This window comes from Atractosteus spatula, chromosome 5 (genome assembly GCF_055471065.1).
Source record: "Atractosteus spatula isolate fAtrSpa1 chromosome 5, fAtrSpa1.hap1, whole genome shotgun sequence".
NCBI classification, from domain to species: domain Eukaryota; kingdom Metazoa; phylum Chordata; class Actinopteri; order Semionotiformes; family Lepisosteidae; genus Atractosteus; species Atractosteus spatula.
Genome location: NC_142710.1, coordinates 29,791,032 through 29,812,622, shown reverse-complemented (window position 1 = coordinate 29,812,622; position 21,591 = coordinate 29,791,032). Strand labels below are relative to the sequence as shown.

The 21,591-nt window shown below is 36.8% G+C and overlaps 1 protein-coding gene across 1 annotated transcript; it reads left to right on the top strand.

Moving 5' to 3' along the window:
* The first annotated feature begins 1,243 nt into the window (after positions 1-1,243).
* On the top strand, positions 1,244-20,704 carry prkg2l (protein kinase cGMP-dependent 2, like). Its single transcript, XM_088916340.1, has 19 exons — positions 1,244-1,265; positions 3,721-4,180; positions 5,690-5,856; positions 6,774-6,887; positions 8,393-8,498; positions 8,892-8,955; positions 9,928-10,005; positions 10,223-10,317; positions 11,302-11,370; positions 12,454-12,552; positions 12,653-12,803; positions 13,526-13,662; positions 16,010-16,099; positions 16,898-17,039; positions 17,483-17,646; positions 18,850-18,972; positions 19,328-19,390; positions 19,742-19,808; positions 20,609-20,704. The coding sequence occupies exons 1-19, from the start codon at positions 1,244-1,246 to the stop codon at positions 20,702-20,704; spliced, it is 2,307 nt and encodes a 768-aa protein (XP_088772466.1).
* Positions 20,705-21,591: the final 887 nt, after the last annotated feature.

The window sequence follows — 21,591 nt, the reverse complement described above, 5'->3', positions numbered from 1 at the left end:
GGTTTCTGCAAGAGGATTTGGGTCATCTCACCATATGGGACTTACTTGCTTTCCAACTTTCAGTCTATTTTATTGTATGAAAAATCTGATGTAAATATTTTCATTTTCAAAAGGTATTTACTTGTTTCTTTATTTTACTTGATTCTTTCAAAAACCACTGAAGGCAGCTGAAATCATTTAGTGCCAAAATGTCAAGAAATGTTAAGAAAACATAACAAAAACACATTTTCATAAGAAAATAAAAGTGATTTATAATTATCATGTGTACTTTTATTTTTTCCATAGATATAACATGTTCAGCCAAATCTAGGTTATCCTTATCTATCTGTATTTTAGTTATTTTATTTGACAGTTATGTTGACACTTCTGAGTTTTAAAGACTGGATTAATCCTCTAATGGTCAAATTAATCAATTAAATTAAAGAATTCCTTATTAAATCGACACACAAAAGCATGGGAAACACTTTCTCATATTGATGAGAGGTCTAGTGCTCTTTTCTAGAGCCTAGGTAATTCATTCCCCTATTAGTGACTTAATGCATTTGCACTTAACCATTCATGCTTTCTCTCCCCCCAATTTAGAACTGAAGTGTGTCTCATCAGTTCACTGCAGCATCCTTCTTACTTGAACAGCAGAGATGAAGGCCTCAAGACATCCATGTCTTGTTCACACACTGCAAGGCCACAGCACCATTAGGGATCTAGAGTGCCAAGGCAAGGACAGATAGTTGATGCCATCACAGGGACCTATAGTAGTGTGCCAAGACAAGGACAGATAGTTGATGCCATCACAGGGACCTATAGTAGTGTGCCAAGACAAGGACAGATAGTTGATGCCATCACAGGGACCTACAGTAGTGTGCCAAGACAAGGACAGATAGTTGATGCCATCACAGGGACCTACAGTAGTGTGCCAAGGCAAGGACAGATAGTTGATGCCATCACAGGGACCTACAGTAGTGTGCCAAGGCAAGGACAGATAGTTGATGCCATCACAGGGACCTACAGTAGTGTGCCAAGGCAAGGACAGATAGTTGATGCCATCACAGGGACCTACAGTAGTGTGCCAAGGCAAGGACAGATACTTGATGCCATCACAGGGACCTACAGTAGTGTGCTAAGGCAAGGACAGATACTTGATGCCATCACAGGGACCTACAGTAGTGTGCTAAGGCAAGGACAGATACTGTACTTGATGTCATCACAGGGATCTAGAATTCCAAGTTGCGGAAAGATACAGTAAATGATGTCATCACAGGGGCTAAGCAGGCCATGTAGGTCGTGAAGCACCACTTGGAAAAACATATTTACAGGTGAACGGCACAGCCCAGATAGCAACTACCCAGCACACCGATCACCCAGAAAGAAAGAACAACCAAAAGAGCTCTGGAAGATCCTCTCCAGAATGTGTCTCTTAAACCATTCATACAGCATCATTTTCACTTATAATAAACAATAACATTCATTATTCATATCATCATATTGTTCAGTACATAATATCATATTAAAGCTATTTTCCTGTTTGATCTCACAGCGCCGCTTTTCCAGTTTCCAGTATTTCCAGTATTGGTGCATACCAAGTGCCTGCCGGCTGCCTAGACAGAAGATTGCCACGCAGTAATGTACAGTATGTTTGCGAACATTTCACCAGCATTAATCAAAAGACGAAATGCAAGTTATACCAGAATGGCCTCTGGGAGTCGCATTGCATCTGCCACTTCAAAATAACAGGCCTTTGCTTTCAAAAGAGGTGGAGTATGGACTTTCTAAACATATGTCAAAGTGCAAGCCTTTTTTACAGGTTTAAAAATAAGATGTCTCCATGTGCTTGGCATTATCGTAACAGGTGCGTACCTCTGTTTTCATTAGGAATATTTAAAGGCTGTAATGAATTTGGAGTTTCCACAAGATAAACACTTTACCTGAACTTTTAAAGTTACATGAGTAGTTTGGTATTGACTCATAAGAAGTATGAACATCATTTAAGATGCTTTTTGTTATGTAAGACGTGAAGAGGTTTTCATCCCACTAATAATAGGATTGACTAATATGGACCAATATTTTTAATTAGAAGTATTCATGTACAGTATCTATGCAGAATTTACTGACAAATAATCTAAAAGGCATTTTACTGAAACTCTTCTTCCCTCTAGAGGGGGCTAATTATGACGTCTTGGTTTTAACAACTGCTTCAGTTGAACAGGCAGGCTTTCTACTGGCTTCATTATACTCGAGTTGCCAGAAAACGTGCTGTGCCTGTCTGAGCGTTCTGAAGAGCCGTATTAATGCTTCCGATCGGAACCAGCGTCTTATGCGAGTTAACTGCAACACATCCAACACTACACTAAGTTAACGTTGGATATTTCGGATTTTCGTCTGGAATTACAAAGAGGATTTGAAATGTTTGCATGGATACAATGTATGTAGAAAATCACTGTTCACTCTATATTTTCATTGTAATTGTTTTTCGATGAGCAGAAGTAAATGTCACATTTAATAGTTCAAAATTTGCAAGCGAATATACTGTCGAGTATTAGAAATACTGTTGTGTGAATTTATAATTCCAGATCTTCTGCGTTTAAATGTATTGCTACGTGGTTTGAAATTACAGAATCAAAATGATATTTTTTAAAACGGGATTTTATGAAAGCATCCATCAAGTGTACAAAGAAAGTACCAATCGCCATACAACTAACGTTTTCAAATGTTATTATTATTATTATTATTATTATTATGGGCTTTACACTTTTATTTACGCTACTTACATTTCTACCAGTTTGTTTTTTTAACGAACGATCTTTAAAAAGATTTTTGTCAAAAAAGCTTTACTTTCGGATCATTGTATATAAATGTTAAGAACAATTTCTGCTAAGATTGCTCATAAATTAAAATATAAAAAATATAAGTTTTATTTCAAATACAAGTGTATTAATTATAATTCAGTTAACAATAATATGAATATAAAACGCACTCGTTCTGTAATAGGCTGTATGAAGGGAAGTACTGTATTTTGTTGTTGTTTTTAGATTCAGTAATATATGTTTCCTGACCTGAAATTGTCAAGAGTTTTGACAGATTTAAATGTTATTTATAATCATGGTCCCTATCTTTTTTGATGAGGCATTGAGAGAGGCAGAAAACCTCAATGTTTTGTAGTTAATTTACAGTTAATTTACATTTGACAGTAAATGTAGAATTATGGTCTAAAATTGTCAGTTTGTTCTAAAACCCAGTTATGTTTTGTATTTGAAACACATGCTGTACTACACTTCTTCTGTCTTCATAGAACTAGATGATTAAGGAATGGGCTCCTCAATGAAGAATTAGGAAGCTCATTAAATTTCCATTTAATGGCGCGGACATACAGTTTACTGTATAGTGATGGACAGTGAAGATGCAGCCAGCCATCTAAGTTTTTTTAACAACAGCTCCTTGAGTTCATATATGATATTTTTTTATTAAACCTGCCATTTTGCGAAAAAAAATGAACTCCTGGTTTTTATGTCGTGATCTCATGAATCACTATGACTTCAGTAATGATATATGAAACATCATAGTGAAATACAGAACTTCTTATTTGTGTTTATTGGCAGGTGCTGAAAATGCCCTAGCCTGAGAGACAGAAACCCAGTTGGGCTGCAGCTAGAATGAAAGAGGCCAGGTGATTAGGCCACTGCAGGGCAGACAGTGAGCTTTCTTATGGTGGCCAGTCATCAGCAGGCATGGGCAACGGTGCTATCAAAACCCCTCATCTCGAAGAAAGCTGCTTGGCTTCGGGGATCAAGGAACCACCAGCATGGGAGGTGATTGAGGCCCTCAAGGCCAAAATAGCACGACTGGAGGAAGAGCTGAGAAAGAGGAGTGAGGAACTGAAGACCAGAGAGGAGAGACTCCGTACGCTGGAGAAGGAGCTGCAGGCAAAGGTGTCCCAGATAGACAAGCTTCAGGATGCCATTGGCTACAACAGTCTGGTGAAGTCACCACCCCTGGTCAGTCCCAGCGAGCGTCTCCTAAGTGTCATAAACGAAGGGCCAACACGCTTCCACAGGGTAGCAGTGGAGGTGCATCGCCGCCTCAGAGCCAAGGAGGGAGTGTCGGCAGAACCAACCTCCCGGCACTTTTACAACCACAATCTTCAGCACTTTTCCTTTGAAAGGGCCCGGGTCCGTAAGGATTCCAGGTAGGGCTTATTTGCTGCCCGAAAAGAAAGCTCCATTAACTCTGATGACATGTCAGATTTGGAATTTGTCTTGCGCACACATAGTGTGTCACTGGAAGAACACCTCGGTCTAGGACAAATTGGTTGTGTGGAAGACTTATTGACTTCTCACACTATAATGCTGCCTTGGTGTCTTTTGTCATGCAATACACTGACCGTTTGATTACTTAGGCATCCTCCAAAATCCATGTCTAATATTAATTAAATGTGTATTTAATAGTATATCAATAGTGACAGAATTCATAATCCACCTTCAATGGTGTGGTCAGGCATAAAAACAATTGGTTGGTAGTCTTTAGAAAAACTAGTTCTTTGAGTATTTTCTACCAGAAACATTTTACAGGAAATGAAAATGAGATCTTGCAGCTTCTTCTTACTGTTTGTAGTTGCTCAAACCTCAAAAAGACTGGAAAGCATACATTTGCATAATAATCCAAGAGCAATAAAAAGGCACATATGACAGACAAAAGGTAATCCATCTATATGCATAGAAAACATAATTGCTGCTTTAATTCAGTGTCTGCCAAGAACTCTTCTATAGTAAAAAATTCATACATTCCATTCTGAGTAATTTAAAGCCACTCTTCCTTTAGAAGTGCAAATGAGAAAGTTCTCCGTAGCAGAAGCACAATTTTAAATGCTTATGCTATAAAGTTACAAAATAAACATTGATTAGATCCCTTCACTATGAACATATTATGCCACTGAGGGTATTGTAAATTACCACAACACATACAAAAGCCAGGAATGAGATTACAGTCACTAATAAAACAAATTTGTCATTGATTATAAATGACTGAACAATTAATAACAGTTAATACAGTAAGTGGTATATACTGTAGGAAAGATCTACTGTAGGAAGTTATGTAGCCTCTTCAGGTTTCTTCAATATGTTCAACTGGACAGTAGAAGGTGACCGTAAAGATATGAAAATGCTTGAACATACAGTACTAATATACTGTTAATTGTAAAACGTAAATCCAGTGAATTTGTTGTCCATTTTGCTCATTACTATAAGAAAAATATAGCCACTATAAAGGCAATATAAAGGAGAGCAACCAGACTTGCTCTTTGCTTACAGTGAATATCATTCTTGGAAAGACTAAGGGAACTGAATCTTCTTAGCCTGGAACAATGGTACAGTATTTATATGGGGACTTGATTCTGGTATTCAAACTGACTCAGTCATTTCAAGAGATTTCGTGATGATTAACAGCAACAAGCAATTGTGGAAATTTGGTTCAGGGCCATTTAAAATAGAACATTGAAGACACTTCTTTACACAAAAGTGTAGCAGCTAGTAGTGTGGGACCTTAAAATAAATTAGAAAGACTGGCTGAATGGCTTTGTCCCATTAGTAACATGTATTTACTTTTACCATCACCAGTCAAATCTGATTAGAGGCAAATTGGGTTTGCTTATTGTGGCAAAACTATGCATCCTGTTTCTGTCTCTTGCTTATGCTTGAAGTACAAAATGGTTGATCAATGATGCCATCATGAGCAATGACTTCTTGAAGAAGCTGGAGCCCCAGCAGATGAGAGAGATGGTGGACTGTATGTATGAGAAGACCTATAAAGAAGGCCAACTAGTTATTCAGGAAGGGGAACCTGGCAACTATCTCTATGTTCTAGCAGGTAAATCAATCATATTCCATCATCTTGTCATAATAGTTTGTGTCTAATTTTACCCAGAGTCACATGCATTTCAAACTGATTTTATGATTAATGAGAGCATAAAGGTTAAAACACACAGACAGCAAAGCTCATTGTGCATACAGGAGCACCCACTCCCATTTAGTCTGATGCACTTAATGTTGTGCAAGGGGTGTTCAAACGTTCTGCAGTGTCTTGGCTTTATTTCCTACTTTAAACCACTTCATCTCAGAATGCTTAGCCCTTTGTACTTTAGCCATTCCCTAATAATTGCACTTTTCTGATTTCTTCTTTAACTCAACAATAGACTGGAAGGAACATCATCTTAATGTCAGACTTAGATGTCAGAACAAATAATAGTCACTAAGAGCTAAGCCTGAAATGCAGGGTGGATGATTCGACTGTTCACAGCCACAGTGGTGAGTGGTGGCCTGTCTAACTCTGGCCCAATGAGCTGGCACATTGTTCTACAGCAGCAATGATGTGTCAGAATCCCCCCTGATTTCATGGAAAACTTCATGCATTTGGACACTGAGGTCAGGATGCTATTGACCAATGATTGTGAGTCTGTGAAGTATTGATTTAATTAGCATTAACCTTTTTGCACCCCAGAACATGTTGGCCATACTCTTGATAGGTTATTAATATCATTAATTGGAGCCTCCTTTACAGTGAATGGGATGGGAATAAATTGCCCTTAAGAGAAACAGATCTGAATTTGTATTGAAGATGGCACACGTGGCACATGTGAACTGACTCCAATAAGTACAGTATAAGTATCGGTACATTGTATCTGCCTCTATTCCTTATCCTTTGCTTCAGGGTGTTAACTTTCCATCCTGTATTGTGCCAGAACCTGTGCAAACACAAGATCCGATTGTATTTATGTCATTTTTCAGATGGCTTGCTGGAAGTAATGCAGAACAGCAAGCTTCTTGGAAGAATGCGCCCTGGGACAGCGTTTGGTGAGCTTGCTATATTGTACAACTGTAAGAGGACGGCCACAGTCACAGGTGGGAACATCTCAACACACTGTGTGTTTTCGAAGTGAGATGAATAAGTTGATAAAAGATGTAACACTATCGTATCATGTAATATCATACTGTACATTGTTATCACAAAATATCTCCTTGATTGTTGTGTTCTTACAGTACTAAACTCCCAGTTTGTAATGTAGCAAATATAAAACTCTTAGAATTAGAATTAAAATTTGTGTTAAATATTGACAACTTATTGACAATCACATGCAGCACACTCTAAAATGTATTTAATCATTTTAAGGGCTTGATTAAGGAGTCATGGAGTCCAGTTCCCAAAGGCTCTTAGGCATGTCTTTCACTAGGCATTCCATTGAAGTGTGTAAAAATGCATGCAGTAGTCCATACCACTTGCAACGTGGTCTACTTGTTCCCTAAAAGTACAATATGCAAAAGAAATTGGGGGTTAATTTTTCAGAAAAAGCAGTCAAACCTGAACAGTAAATCTTCTCTCTGATCCAAAATACTGTATGTGTAATCTGCATCTTTAAATCATATGTTGGCTTTTTTTGCTCCTGATTTCAAAAAACTTTTTGTTTTATAATTTTATCGGTGGATATCATTTTCATAGCTGAATCCATGTTAAACTGATTTACCACGCGTCAGAATCTCTGAGGAAATCTCTAGGCAGGCTCATAATATATCATAATATATTATTATGTATTGAATTTAAGCGTTACAGCAAAGTTAAAGTGTTTTATTTCTTATTTTTTGTGTACTGTTCTGTTCTGGTTTGTTCTTTGTGTGTTCTGGACTGTGAGTAACTCTTCTTAGTGCACTTCTCACTGTACTGATTGTATTGTATTATTATTATTGTATCATTCGTTACACTGTGTCTGTGTTGTCTGTGTTAAGCTGCTGTTGCACTGCAATTTCCCTCATGGGATCAATAAAGTATCTATCTAAAGGAGGAGAGGGAATATGAGAGGATTATCCACATGCTTTATTTTTTTAATTCTAAGGCCTCTGTTACAAAGTAGAATTGTCCATGATTTTAAAGTATTTGGAAACAAGTTACTGTACTACTGTATTTCATGAAAAGTTTGTTAAAGTGAAATTCCCAGGATGTTCCTGATAACTACTTTGTGGGAAAAACATCATTGCTTAAATGTAATTATCATGAACAGACTCAATCAAGTTCAACATTGTATGTTAAGCATTTATGACATGAATACAGTCCATCTCAATGAAAATATCAGTTTGTTCAGTTGATATGTTTCTAAGCATGCTTTTCATATTCTTGTTGATAAATACTCCATGATTCAAAGCTTTTCATGGTTTTGCATGACTTTTCTTAAGGTGGTTATGAACAGCTGCAATGCGATGCTGATGCATTATCATTTGTGAATTTATTTTTTGGATGTACAGTAGGGCTGTTTTCTGAGCAGGTCCTTATCTAATGAACTTTTCATAGGGGTTGCCTATACAGTTTACCTTTCATAGTCACATTGTTCTGATTTGTTTGTGCTTTGTCTGCCTAGCGGTTTCGCAGTCTCAGATCTGGGTTCTAGACCGACAGATGTTTCAGAACATCATGATGAGAACAGCACAGGCTAGGCAAGAAGAATACTTCAGCTTCCTTTGCAGGTAAACAGAAAGATGTACAGTAGTTTTGCAGTTTGAAAATGTGCCCCGTTGTGGACTGCAATTGAGTGAGATGACACTGACACATGCTCCTATTCATCCTTGTGCTGCAGCTGCGGTCCAGCAGAATTTCTCATGACAGCACTGGAACTCTGCAAACTAGATGGTCTTGCTACTGTTTGTACAGCACTGCAAGAAAGGCAGAGAACAAACCAATGCTATATTTATCTTTAATTTAGTATTTTATGCAGATACAGAAAATAGCTACAGCAAAGTGTGGATTGAAGAAAGACTAAGTCTGAGGACACTTGTGTTTAACCTTAAAAGCTGTTTGCAGACATACCAAAACTGCAGCTTCATTAGAAAGTAATTTTCCCTCCTCTCTTCTGCCACTAGTGTATCTTTATTAAAAGATTTGCCTGAAGAGAAGCTTTCAAAGATTGTGGACTGTCTGGAAGTGGTATGTACTGTATGTCTTGTATTCTCATTGATAAGCTGCTCATTATAGTTTTATGACTGGAATCGACTGTGATGTGTAATAAGCAAAAGTTGAAACTGTATCTAAACATACTGTACATTTACTTATCTATTTAAAAAACCTCTAACATGTCTAATAACTTATATAAAGTACCAATAAATATGTAAGGTAACATTACATTTTTCACAAATAAGTTGACATGTTGCTTCACAAATGTCAAGACATGAAATTGAAGGAGAGAACAAACAGAAGACAAAATAAACAAATAGAAAACAAAAATTGTAAAAACATTGAATACATATTTTTATATTGTAAATATTTTTAACATAGAAAATGCTACAATTCAACAAGTAATTCTTATATATTTTGTATTTATTAATTGAATATGCTTTGAAATATTTTTGGTTCTCTTCTAAGATTAGTCCAGACAACAGAAGACAGTTTGTTTAAACATTTCGATCAGCCTTGGCCTTTGAGAAATCAGAGGCATAAGGCACTTAGAATATGAATATTAAAATGTAGTTCTCTTTTTATTCATAGCTTCAGTCCTTTGTGATACAGTCTTTTTTGTGTGAGTTTGCCCGCTCATCACTTAAGTGAATTTGTATCCTCTTTAAATGTTAGTAACCATACTGTATATTCAGAAAACATGTAAACTGTGTGCAACCCAAGACTGTCTTACCAGTTACTTTTTGAGAGATATGATTTAGACAAACGTGAGTTTAACTCTCGGGTGTCATTTACATTCTGGGACCCCATTGTGTGCTTGTTAATGTCAGAGGGAAAGAGCTGCTTGACACGCACAAACTAGTATGTGACTTGCATAAAGTGAAATGTGTAGCAAAGTAGCAAAACGGTAAAACAATTCTTGTGACACTCAGTAACAAAGAATTCCGTGTGTACATGGGAAGATCATGCACGGTTTAAAATCCCTTTTCCTTTCTCTGTTTTTAGGATTATTATGACGAGGGAGATTACATAATTCGTGAGGGAGAAGAGGGAAACACTTTCTTCATCATAGCTAAAGGAGTGGTAAGAGAGGAACAAGAAGCTGAATTGTCATTATTGTAAGAATGGGACATTTGGTGAACAATGCATGGAACAGATGACAATTAAAATTGATATGAGAAGTGGTGAGCAGTACTGTCCATGGCAATTGATGTTTTTCACCTGACATTTTGTCACTTCAGTGTTGGGGCTCAACTGCTGGGTTATTGGGATTCTCAGGGTGTTTTTGAACCTCTTGCAGGTGAGTGTCACACAGACCATGGAAGGATGCTTGGAGCCACAGGAGATAAAAACTCTAGGAGTAGGAGAGTATTTTGGAGAAAAGGCCCTTATAAGGTACAGTATATGAAATTGATGTGTCTCTAATTATAGCCGACTTCACTGTTTGTGATATGAATGAAAAGGGTCAAAATTCATAAATAACACCTCAAAGGTGATAACCAGCTCTCTCTGTTTATTGTTTTTACCGTAGCATTAGGTTGGATGACTCAGTGATTAAGTGAGCTTCCCAAAGCCTTTGTTACCATTTTCTCTTCTCTGCTAGGTGTGTGTCAGCTGTGCTGCATCAAGCTCCAAAATCAGATTAGAAATGCAGTCTTTATAAATGCCAAAACCAATTTGCTTTGGACCCCTTCTGATTGAAATATAGTGAAGGAGAAAGACACATGAATAGACTATAATATGAGTAGTGCTGAAGTTCAACATACTATACTACAGTATGTGAAAAGCTGGGAAACTGGCCACTCTGTCCGTATGATTACATCAGTAGATTATATAATAGTTTATATTTCCAACACACAACTCTGAAATGAAGCTATCCTAAGACAATTTGCATCATCACATGCAATACAAGCAAACCAACAAATTTTGATTCAATTAAAAGTGATTTTAGTACAAAGGCAGTTAATTGCCCTTAGGCTAAGTATACAGTACCATTATTTTTTCAGAACATTAAAATGGAAATCTTACATACAGTATATTCCTGTTCTTTCTCTAAAATGTATGCATGTATATTTTAGATATAGCTTTTGCATCCATAACATCTTATAAAAATATAAATATACTGTAATATAATGTAAAATATCTATATAAAAACATTGCATAAATACTTTTGAGGAGAGGCAAAGTAGTATGACTCTAAAAAGAAAAAAGAAAATACTGTATACATCTAATTTGTATTTCTGAACAAAACCCATCAGTAGTCAGAGAATAACTGCAGTGTGCTCCAGCATGTACACTATAAAGTTAACTGCAATGGCTTTTTTTCAAATACGAAATTTAGTCACAGTCGTTATTACACTCTTTGACCTTCTGTTCCAGTGAGGATGTTCGTTCTGCAAACATAATCGCCAAGGAGAATGATACTCAGTGTCTTGTGATTGACAGAGAGTAAGTAACAAGTTCTCCTTCCTGTGGCATCATACCATTTTTGATTCTCTTTGTTATTGTTTTTGAAATTTTCCTTGAGCGAATAAAAGTCCAGTCAACAAATTACAATAAGTAACAGAAGTAGTTTCCTTTAGTTGAAATGGCCTTTACTTTAACTGATGCAGTGTTTTACATTCAACATTTTAAGCGCTCTTTGTTAAGGTTAATTTGAAAAAAATCAGGAGAACCAGAAATCAAGAAACAAAAACTGCACTTATTACACTTGCAAAAGTTTATTAATTAAAATCCTGATTTAAATTAACAACACCTTTATGGAGCCAAAACTTTAACCTAGAAACCTATGGCTCCTTATACTCTCGATGTATTTTAAGATGTGATTGTACTGTACAGTTAATGCTTTGCAAAGGCAAGGCAGATAATGACTCCTTCTTTATATGAGAAATAAGAGCCTCATCCAGCTGTTATCCAGACAAAGCCACAGTATCAATTCTTTCAACATGGTAGGGGAGGTTGGTTCATACTCCTACAACTCTTCATGTAAAAATGTACCTCCTGTTTTCCATTTTAATTGCTATTTTCCTTACTTTCTGCTTGTGTCCTCCAGTTTCTGTTTCACTTTTGATTCTGAAGAAATACATTTGGTTGATCATCAATACTTTTCAGGATTTTGAATATGCTTTGATTCAAAACTAAAGAGATGCAGTTTCCCCAGTCAGGTAGGATGTTGCCTTAAACCTGGGAATGCATCTGGGTACTTTTCTCTGGACTGATTCCAGTGAAGCTATAATAATTTTTGTAACATGGTGACCAAAATCATGGTAGTCTAAATGAGGGCTTAAAAGGGCAGTTTAAAATGTTAACATTACATCCCTTGATTTGAATTGTGTGTTTTAACTATATACTGTTACCCAAAATTCTGTTGTTTTTATTGGTTTATTGTTCAAGTGATATAGAAGGTGAAAATGATGTGACAACATAAACATGTAGCCTTCAATTATAAGCACATCCTAAACTGTGAATAAAGAGTGTGTCTTAATTCACATAATGAAGTCATGCACAGACATCTGTTCTCCACATCTGTAGCATCTTTAACCAGATGGTGGGGACGTACGAAGAGTTGCAAGTTTACCTTGAAGATTATGTGGAGCAGCTGTCCCGCAGTGATGAGAAGAGGAATGCAGTGTGAGTATTGAAGAGTTGCACAGAAAACACCAAGATTTGTGTTTCAGTGTACTGTATGTGATCTGAGTTTTAATACCACTCTTTTTCACTGTTGCCCAAGGCCCCATTCTCCTCTTATAGACAGCTCTCCTGAAGCCAGTGAGTTCATCAGAGTCCGGGAGAAGATTGCTCACTTTTCCGCTACCTCTCCCTTCAGACACCTGCAGATCATCACCACACTGGGCATGGGTGGGTTTGGCCGCGTTGAGCTGGTGAGCCCTCACTTCATTTAAAACAAGTGTACATGAACACAGTGCACATGCACATTTGTAGTAGGCTTCATAGCCAGAATGTTGATTTTTATTTTTATTTTTTTTCATGACATAACTAAATAGGTAATGAAATATTCAAATCGTATCCATTTTTTCTGTGGGGTGCTGTCAGTAAGCTGTAACTACATTGTCATCAGACAGGGTTCTGGTTTTGTTTGGATGTCATTAATCTTAGCAGGTTTTCTTACTTCAGAGTTGTCCAGTACAGGTCCTGGGGAACCTGTGAGTCTGCATGATTTCTTTGCAACTCAGCTCTTAATATGCTAAGTTAGACAGTATTCTCTCCTACATGTACAGTATGTAAAACACACTGGTCCTGGAGGACCAGCATTGGATATACCTTTCTAAGTTATAAACTAGAATTGGGGTGTTCAATCTTACAGCATATACAGCATATTCTAGATACTGTACGTATGTTTACTTTACTTTTCAGATTTCTAGTTTTGATCAATTCTGCAGAATAATCTACTGTACAAGCCGTATTATCATGGCTGCTTCCCTTAAAAACAACCCCCTTGAGAAACTCCTTGGAACAAAGGTGTACATGAAACCAAATAGATTAGGATGTACAGTACTGTATTGAATGCCCTCACAGTGTCTGCGGTTGTTCCAGAAGGTCATCAATGGAAACCCTTCATAAACTGTTGCTGTTGTTGCCTTAGGTGAAGCTGAAGGATGAGGACACAACATTTGCACTGAAGTGCATCAAAAAGAAACATGTTGTGGACACCAGGCAGCAGGAGCACATTTACTCAGAGAAGAACATCCTGCAGCAGACAAACTCCCAGTTCATCGTCAGGTCAGTCAGAAAGGGCAAAGGGTTTTAAATGGTTTCCTACCAGGATTCAGGGTCTTATGCTTCATATTCACTTCAGATGTACAGTATGAGCAAGTAATAAACTGGACTAATTACTAGATCACACTTCTAAAAGCAATTATTTAATTATTTCAGATGGTATAGTGATGCATAGGATATGATATTAACAGAGTAAATGAAAGATTGTAACTAGAAATCACTAAAAGATACTATATACAACATAACCTACAAAATCACACCCTGATTAAAAATACCAAGATAACTGTATTTTATTGTTATGTATTATAATGAAATGATCATTTCGAATAAAAATCGACCAGATAAAAATGTGAGTTAGTGATTGTTGTGTAAATGTGTGGATATTGTCCATGGCGATGAGAGAATGGCTGTATTGTCCAAATACATGAATAATACATGGAATCAAAGTGTGGTGAACAGACTGCACAACAACAACATATGAATGGATCTATTATGAAGCAACCTCGGTTTTACTCTAGTTTTCAAAGTGTATTAATTATAAATAATTGTTTTCTAAAAAGTGCAGTGGGGTTTCAATATCTTATTTCGAGTTAGGAGCAGGTATTCCTGACTCGGATGCAGGATCCAGCGAGAATCCTGAGAATTGCTGTAGGTTCCTCACTGCACTACATCCTAGGAAACCCTTGCTGATCCCCCATCCCGGAAAAAATAACATATTTCATTTTTATTTTTCATTTAAGTTTGAAAAGCATCTGAATTATTCTGCAACACTTACAACAGTGAAAAAGCAAAGTAGCAGTTTTGAACACAGAAGGAAAATGCTGCATTAAAAGAATGATGTTTATTTCCGTGGAAATCTTTTAAACCATCTGTTGTAATATGTTGCCAGGTAACCCAAGAGCATTTCTGCCCTCCTCTGTCATGTTGGTCCATACAGACTGAACAGAGTGTATTTAGACTCTGACATTTAAAAACAAAAGCCTTTGTAAATACAACATCACAGCTCTACCAAATATGTCAATTCATGGACAGGTTCCTTCTGAACTAAGCACCCTCGACTGTTTGCACTTTCAGGAAGGCAGGGCTAGAAAGACATTTTAAAACAGGCACCAGCTGTTACTGGTAGGCTAGCACTAATGAATAGAAGAATGCATTTCAATGATTCAGACCTTATAATACCTTACACCTACTCTTTGCTCAACAGAGATAGACAGAAATAAAAAACAAAAGCTCATTGTTTACTTTAAAGGCCAATGTTGTTAGCACGTGATACATTTTGAAATGTTTTAACTCTGAAAAGTCATAATAAATGCACTGAACATGCTTATAGTTAAGGGGAAAAGGTTGCATATTTGAAATTTTATTTAAAACGGCAAGTGTGGGGCTTATTAGTGGTTAAACCTTTACAGGTGGTGTACTGATTTGTGGTGGTGTTGTAAGTGGTGGATGTTTGCTGTATGAGGTGAATCCAGACGGTACCAGTGTGGTCTGGGTTCTGCTCTTAGCTAGTAGTAACAGATTTCCCAAATGGAAGCACACAATTGCTTTCAGGTTCCAGTGCGCTTGCTCTTTGGCACTGATATGTGCATCTTACCTTCAGCAAGTGCTAAATCTACAGTGGGACAATTTGAGATGCAATATAAACTTGGACAGATGGTTCTAGCAGTTTTGTGTTTCAGAGGAAAGAGTTTTACTCTTTCAATAGGTTTGTTTTCAATGGTCTAATAAAGCACATGTGGCACCTAAATTGTAAACCAGTTTCAAGGAAAAAGAGAGAGATATTGAATTAAATATTGAATGCAATCATTAAAGCACTTGACAGCTGAAGGAAATTACAATAAGAATGGGTGCAGTATTTCGTACTTTTGAAGGAAAGTCTTTATATTCCTTGACCAGATGCTAAACACATATTGAACTAAGCAACCCATGCTTAAGATTACAAAGAAATACCAGCTAGTAAACTGGTATCCATATCTTCACAACTCATACAGTCAATTTTAATCCTACCTGCACTTATAGTAATTTTTGCATGTGTCCTGTGATCCTGGTCTCCCTGAATTTAGAAACTTATGCCGACTCTCTATTTCAATGTTCGTTTCAGTCTTGAGTACTACAGTGAATCCAATATGAACCAGTCAAGGCCAAGGCCAGCTGACGAGTGATTCTGAGGGTCATTAGTGTTTAAGCAACAATGGCTCAGTAAAATACCCAAGTACAACACCTAGCAAGACAGCTTTCACAATCCATAAAATAATCGATTTTTTATATACTTTCATATATGAAAAATAATCGATTTTTTATTTTTTTATATACCACAAATTAAAAAAACTTCAAATGCCCTTTTTTTCAGGCTGTTCAGAACTTTTCGGGACAACAAGCATGTATATATGCTGCTGGAGGCATGCCTTGGAGGAGAGTTATGGAGCATTCTGCGGGATATGTGAGTGTAGGTCCTTTTCTCACCATGCCACGGTATTGCAGTTTCACTGCTGCATTAGGGGATGTTGATACGACATAGAGATGTAAGCCAATTTCTGTGACTTTGGAAATAGGAATAATTGGAAAATGTAATTTTGTTGCAATGAAATGGAGTTGTGTGGCAACTGTAAAACATTACTGATTGAGACATCAGAAAACTCTCCTGCTGTTGAGCATTTCCCCCTTGAGTGGATTAAAGATTAAACATCACAGTTAATCAGGAGGATCCATTGTTTTGTTGAGACCATCATTCAAATTATACTTTAGAATAAAACCAATACAAGGATCTTCCACTGTATTTTAAATTACTGTACTATATATAGCTGGTAAGAAATTATAATACATACTAAAATTTATTTTTTATGATATTTTATGCTATATTTTACACTACTATAAACAAAGTTCTTCAATAGGCGAGAATACAAAATATTCTTACAAAAATTGTAAGACGTTTTCTTTGTATTAGGAGTATTGTTTATATTAGCAGTAGCTTGAGTAAGCTTGTATTATAGTGTGCAGTGTTAAATACTACAGTTTTCATCTTGGGCTGTAATGTTTGCAAAAAAACAAATTGCAGAAAAGAGTCAATCACTTGAAATGATTTCTGTTTTAGGTTGTGGATGTTAAATAGTTATTTTATACCCCAAAAAACAGTATACTGTTATGCTGACAGCAAATGCTGTAGAGATTGACTAGAAGGCAAGGTCATATTGCCACTGTCTGTCAGCCCCTGAGGAGTTGTGTCTGTTTTGGGCTGTAGGTGTTTCTTTGAAGAGCCCACAGCACGGTTCTGCATTGGCTGTGTCCTTGAAGCATTTGATTATCTTCACGGCCGGGGAATTGTCTACCGGGACTTAAAACCAGAGAATCTGCTGCTTGATGACCATGGATATGTGAAAATGGTATGACGGGCCCATATTGAGTGAGCTCTGAAAGACGTTGAACAGTGTAAAAAGAACTAATTCTTTAAAGTCTTTCCTACTTTATTGGTTTTTACATTGCTTAGCGTATATACAAAAAGTAAAAAGTTAAAATGTTGATATAAAATGCAGTCCTGTATAGTGAGAGTCTTAAGTATCAAGAGTGTGATTAGATAAAGCTAAAGTATGTAAAAGGGCACAAATAGTTATTAAAGTATATTTTGTTAGAAGTACAAAATAGTTGACTTGTACAAATTACCAAATTATGCTAAAAATGTAAAATACAGTAAGATGTACAGTATTAATAATAAACTGAAGTATTCTTTTTCACAAGGTTGATCATTTTATGTTGTAGATGTTACAGACTTTTTTAACGTATTATATGTGGAATAACTACAGTTTTAAATTACACCGTTCTCTTGCAGGCCGATTTTGGATTTGCTAAGAAGATTGGACTAGGGAAGAAGACGTGGACCTTCTGTGGTACTCCAGAGTATGTGGCCCCTGAGGTCATCATGAACAAGGGACATGACTTTGGAGCAGACTGCTGGTCTCTGGGTATCCTCATCTTTGAGCTGCTTACTGGAAGGTGAGAATCTGGGAGTACTCTAGACAGAAAGGTTTGAATCCTTCTTGAGATTATGTTGTTTTTTACTATGGATATAGTTGGAAGGACTAATGTGTTATTGTTAGCTAAGAGACCTAACATTAAAATTGTAGAAAACTAGAAGACTTCTAAAATATGTTCTTTCTGTGGCTTACCAGTGTCATACATGACTTATTTATTTCAAGTAGGTACAGTAGCTGCGTCAGCATGCGTAGGCTGCAAAGGAACAAGTTAAAGGTTCATTCCATGCTGAAAAGAGAAGAGGAAACGCAACGTTTCGGATGTGGAGCCTTCTTCAGGTTTGAGCATGTCTCACACCCGAAGAAGGCTCCACAGCCAAATCGCTGTGTTTCCTTTATGCTCTTTTCAGCATGACTTATTTATTGTTGAGTGCCTGCATTTGTTCTCTGAAGCAAGATTAGTGCAAATTATCTGCTTTCTATAATTCTAGAAAAAGCTCTTTGTGGTAAGCAATACCAAATTATCTTTGAATGACAGTGTTAAAGGAAAGTCTCACTATTTCTCCAAATGCATACAACTTGACATTGTGTGAACATGACTGACAATGCTCATGAGAGGGGCTGTGTGGTCTCTTCAGATGTGGTGAACCATTAAGCTACCGCTTGTACAGATCAGAGCTGCAAGGGTCTTCAGAAAGAGTTACCATGGAAACAGCTTCGTATGATGGCAGATTAAAGTAGCCTGTACTGTATGCTTTCAGCAAGGCCATTTAAAAAATCCCCATGTCCAGTATCTCTGGTAACATAAGATTGAATATTTTTAAGAAATAACTACAAAAGAGGGTCACTTTTATTTTTTTACCTTTTTTTACATAAGCCTTCACTAGAGCCTTATAGTTTTGATTCACTAGAGCTTTACCTAGACTCATAGTAGTGTGATAGTGACATTTCTCTTAAATCTTAAATCACAACCCAAATCAATAATTTTAAGACAGGACCTGTAGATATCTCTTTTTATTAAATAGATTATTTCACGATTTATGTTTTATCTTCTACAAATGCCCAGTCCACTTACATATCATCCCATTCATTCTGCCTAAATTGGAAATAGAATGTAGTATATTTCTTGTTCAGTGGAAGAAAAAAGTGAGATCTGGGTTGAAAGTTCAAAAAATTAAAAGGAAAACTGTTTGATCTCAGTCTGTCCTCTTCTGTGACTTTTCAGTCCCCCTTTTTCGGGATCAGATCCTATTAAGATCTACACCATGGTTCTCCACGGAATAGAGAAAGTGGACTTCCCTAAGCGCATTGGCAAGCGTCCTGAGGATCTGACCAGGAGACTCTGCAAGTAAATCTTCTTGAAATACTTCATTCATGGCAAATCTTTACAGGGTTTTCCTCTTTACCTTCCAAAATAAAAGGATGATTTTACCCTAGGGTGAAGAGTCTGGACACATATCATAATAGTGGCCATCACAGTATTACAAAATGCATTCTCATGAGGGAATTACTGTAGATTATATGTACTTAGTTTGGCTAAGAATGCTCTGTGCAAAAAGTAACTCCCCAGACATCACATAGTGACAAAACTTCATCAGCTTTGCAGCAGCTACAGTGATACTAATGTAGTCAACACAGAATATCCCATGTATCAGGAAGAATTATTCCCATAAAATGTCCTAAAGCTTATTCTTTCCCTTCAGACTCAATCCTTCTGAGAGATTGGGAAACAAGAAAAATGGAATCAATGACATAAAAAAGCACAAGTGAGTCTGCTTATCTGACCTGAAGCAGTACTGTATTTAGATGTACTGTATCTGAAAATCATCTAGGATTGTCTTAGGCTGATTAGATCATTTTCTGTTTGTCCCCTAAAAATATTATTTTTGAAAAGACTATATGCAGTTCATAATCTTGAGTCAGAGGTATTACTGGATGAAGATAATTGGATAAATTATTTTTACTTTAGTAAATCTTTGATGGTGGTGTTGGAGATATTAAGTGCAGCTTCTTTTTTAATGAATTCCTGATTTTATATTACATAGTGGAATATGAATGTTATTTGACAATTTACAATATGGTATGATAGCTTTTGTCACATGTGTCACTTCTTACAGATGGTTTCAGGGCTTTAACTGGGAAGGGCTGAGAAGAAGAAAGCTGTCTTCCCCACTGAAGAGAGAGGTAAAATGATAGCTGAACCCTAATGTCTGAAAAATAAAAGAATTCCTGCTTTTAAGTCTCCTGTTTGTTAAACACTAAGAACCCTTGGATGAGCAAATGTTTGGAATAGCTGTTTGGAATAGCAGCATCTATTTTACTTTAAATAACTGAAATTTTAATGATGTAAAGACAGATTATCTTTAAAAACCAGATTGCTACCAGAAATAATTTTTGTCACACCTGCCTCTTTTGTTTTCATACCCTGTCTTACTCAGTTGGTATGCATCTCTTGCACCAATGATTGACTGAAACCGTTGGTAATTCTGCACTTATCTGGAAAGTAAAGAGAGAGAGTAGAGAGTATAATATACTATTTTACTCTTTCCGTTTCAACCTCAACCTCACCTCACACACTGACACAGCACTCTGCTCTGGTGTCATGGTAGATCCCTTCTCAAATATGTGCATGTGTCTTAATCAATTCAGAACTGAAATTATAATGATATGGGACACAATAAATACAAGAGGAAATTGCATGTGATATACAGTACACTGATTTTCATCTGTTTTCTTTTTTTTCTTTTTCAACATATAATTAACCTAAACTTGTTCCTTACAGCATATAGTTATTTTTTTTACAGTTTTAGCTTAAATATTAAGTACAGTACGTTGTATATGATCAATAAGTTGCTATAAGACCGTTAAATACTGTACATGCAAAAAAGAATAACACGACTTCTTGAATATAGTATACTGTACTCTTCAAATTCCTGGATCAAGGAACTTTCTAAAAATAACATATTATTCCTGGTGCTTCACAGCTGAAAGGGCCTATGGACTACAGCAACTTTGATATCTTCCCCCCAGAATTAGAAGAACCTCCAGATGAACTCTCTGGCTGGGATAAGGACTTCTGAGGACCAGGACCAATTCTTTAGGCTTTCCAGAGGCAACCTGAGAGCTAAGCTGATACTAGAGCACGTACTGTATCTGAACATACAGCCAAAGTAATACGCAAATCACCCACCCTTCCATTGCAAAGATACTTCAGGGATCTGCGGCCGAGGCATTGTTAGTCTTTCACCACATAATGTCTTAATACTTGAAACCTCATACATATGTTCGTACTGTTTATTTAATGATTTACTATTCCGATTGTTTTGAATATTGAGAAAATTTAGTACCTAATCATAATTTCCAGTGCTTTGTTCACAAAACATCAGTGGAAGTGTATGAAAAAAGGCTCATTACTATGCTTTTGATACAGTAGCTCTGTGTTGATTGGAAGAATGAATGAATTATGTATTGAGGCAAACCTCGGCAGAGCTGTTGCCACTGGCAGATGCTAAGAGAGAGACGCACAGAAGTGTGAACTCACAGTTTATTTGCCTGGGCCCAAGATGGAGTGCCACTAGTTTGTTGGACATTATGTGCATTATTTGCAACACAAATGAAAAAGACAAGAATAACATTTTATGCATGTTTAAAAAATGTTTCCAGATTTGTTCTGTTTGGAGAGTGCAAATCAGTTTCCGTTTGTTTTTTTTTCCTGAGAAAATATACTCACAGTTCCATTTAAATTACAGCGTGAATGCAAGAGAACTTTGACAGCAGCATTACCACCTTCTTGCCTGGTCTTATCAAATGTCAGCACCTAAGCATGGTCTGCGCTGTACTGTAATGGGAGGCCTCCAAGGTAAAGTGTTGCTGGGCTGGTAGGTGACACTCTTCCCTCTGAACCACAGTTTCTGAGTATCTCCCTATGTGGTAGCCAGGGACACTGTGTTATCAGAAATGCTGTGCT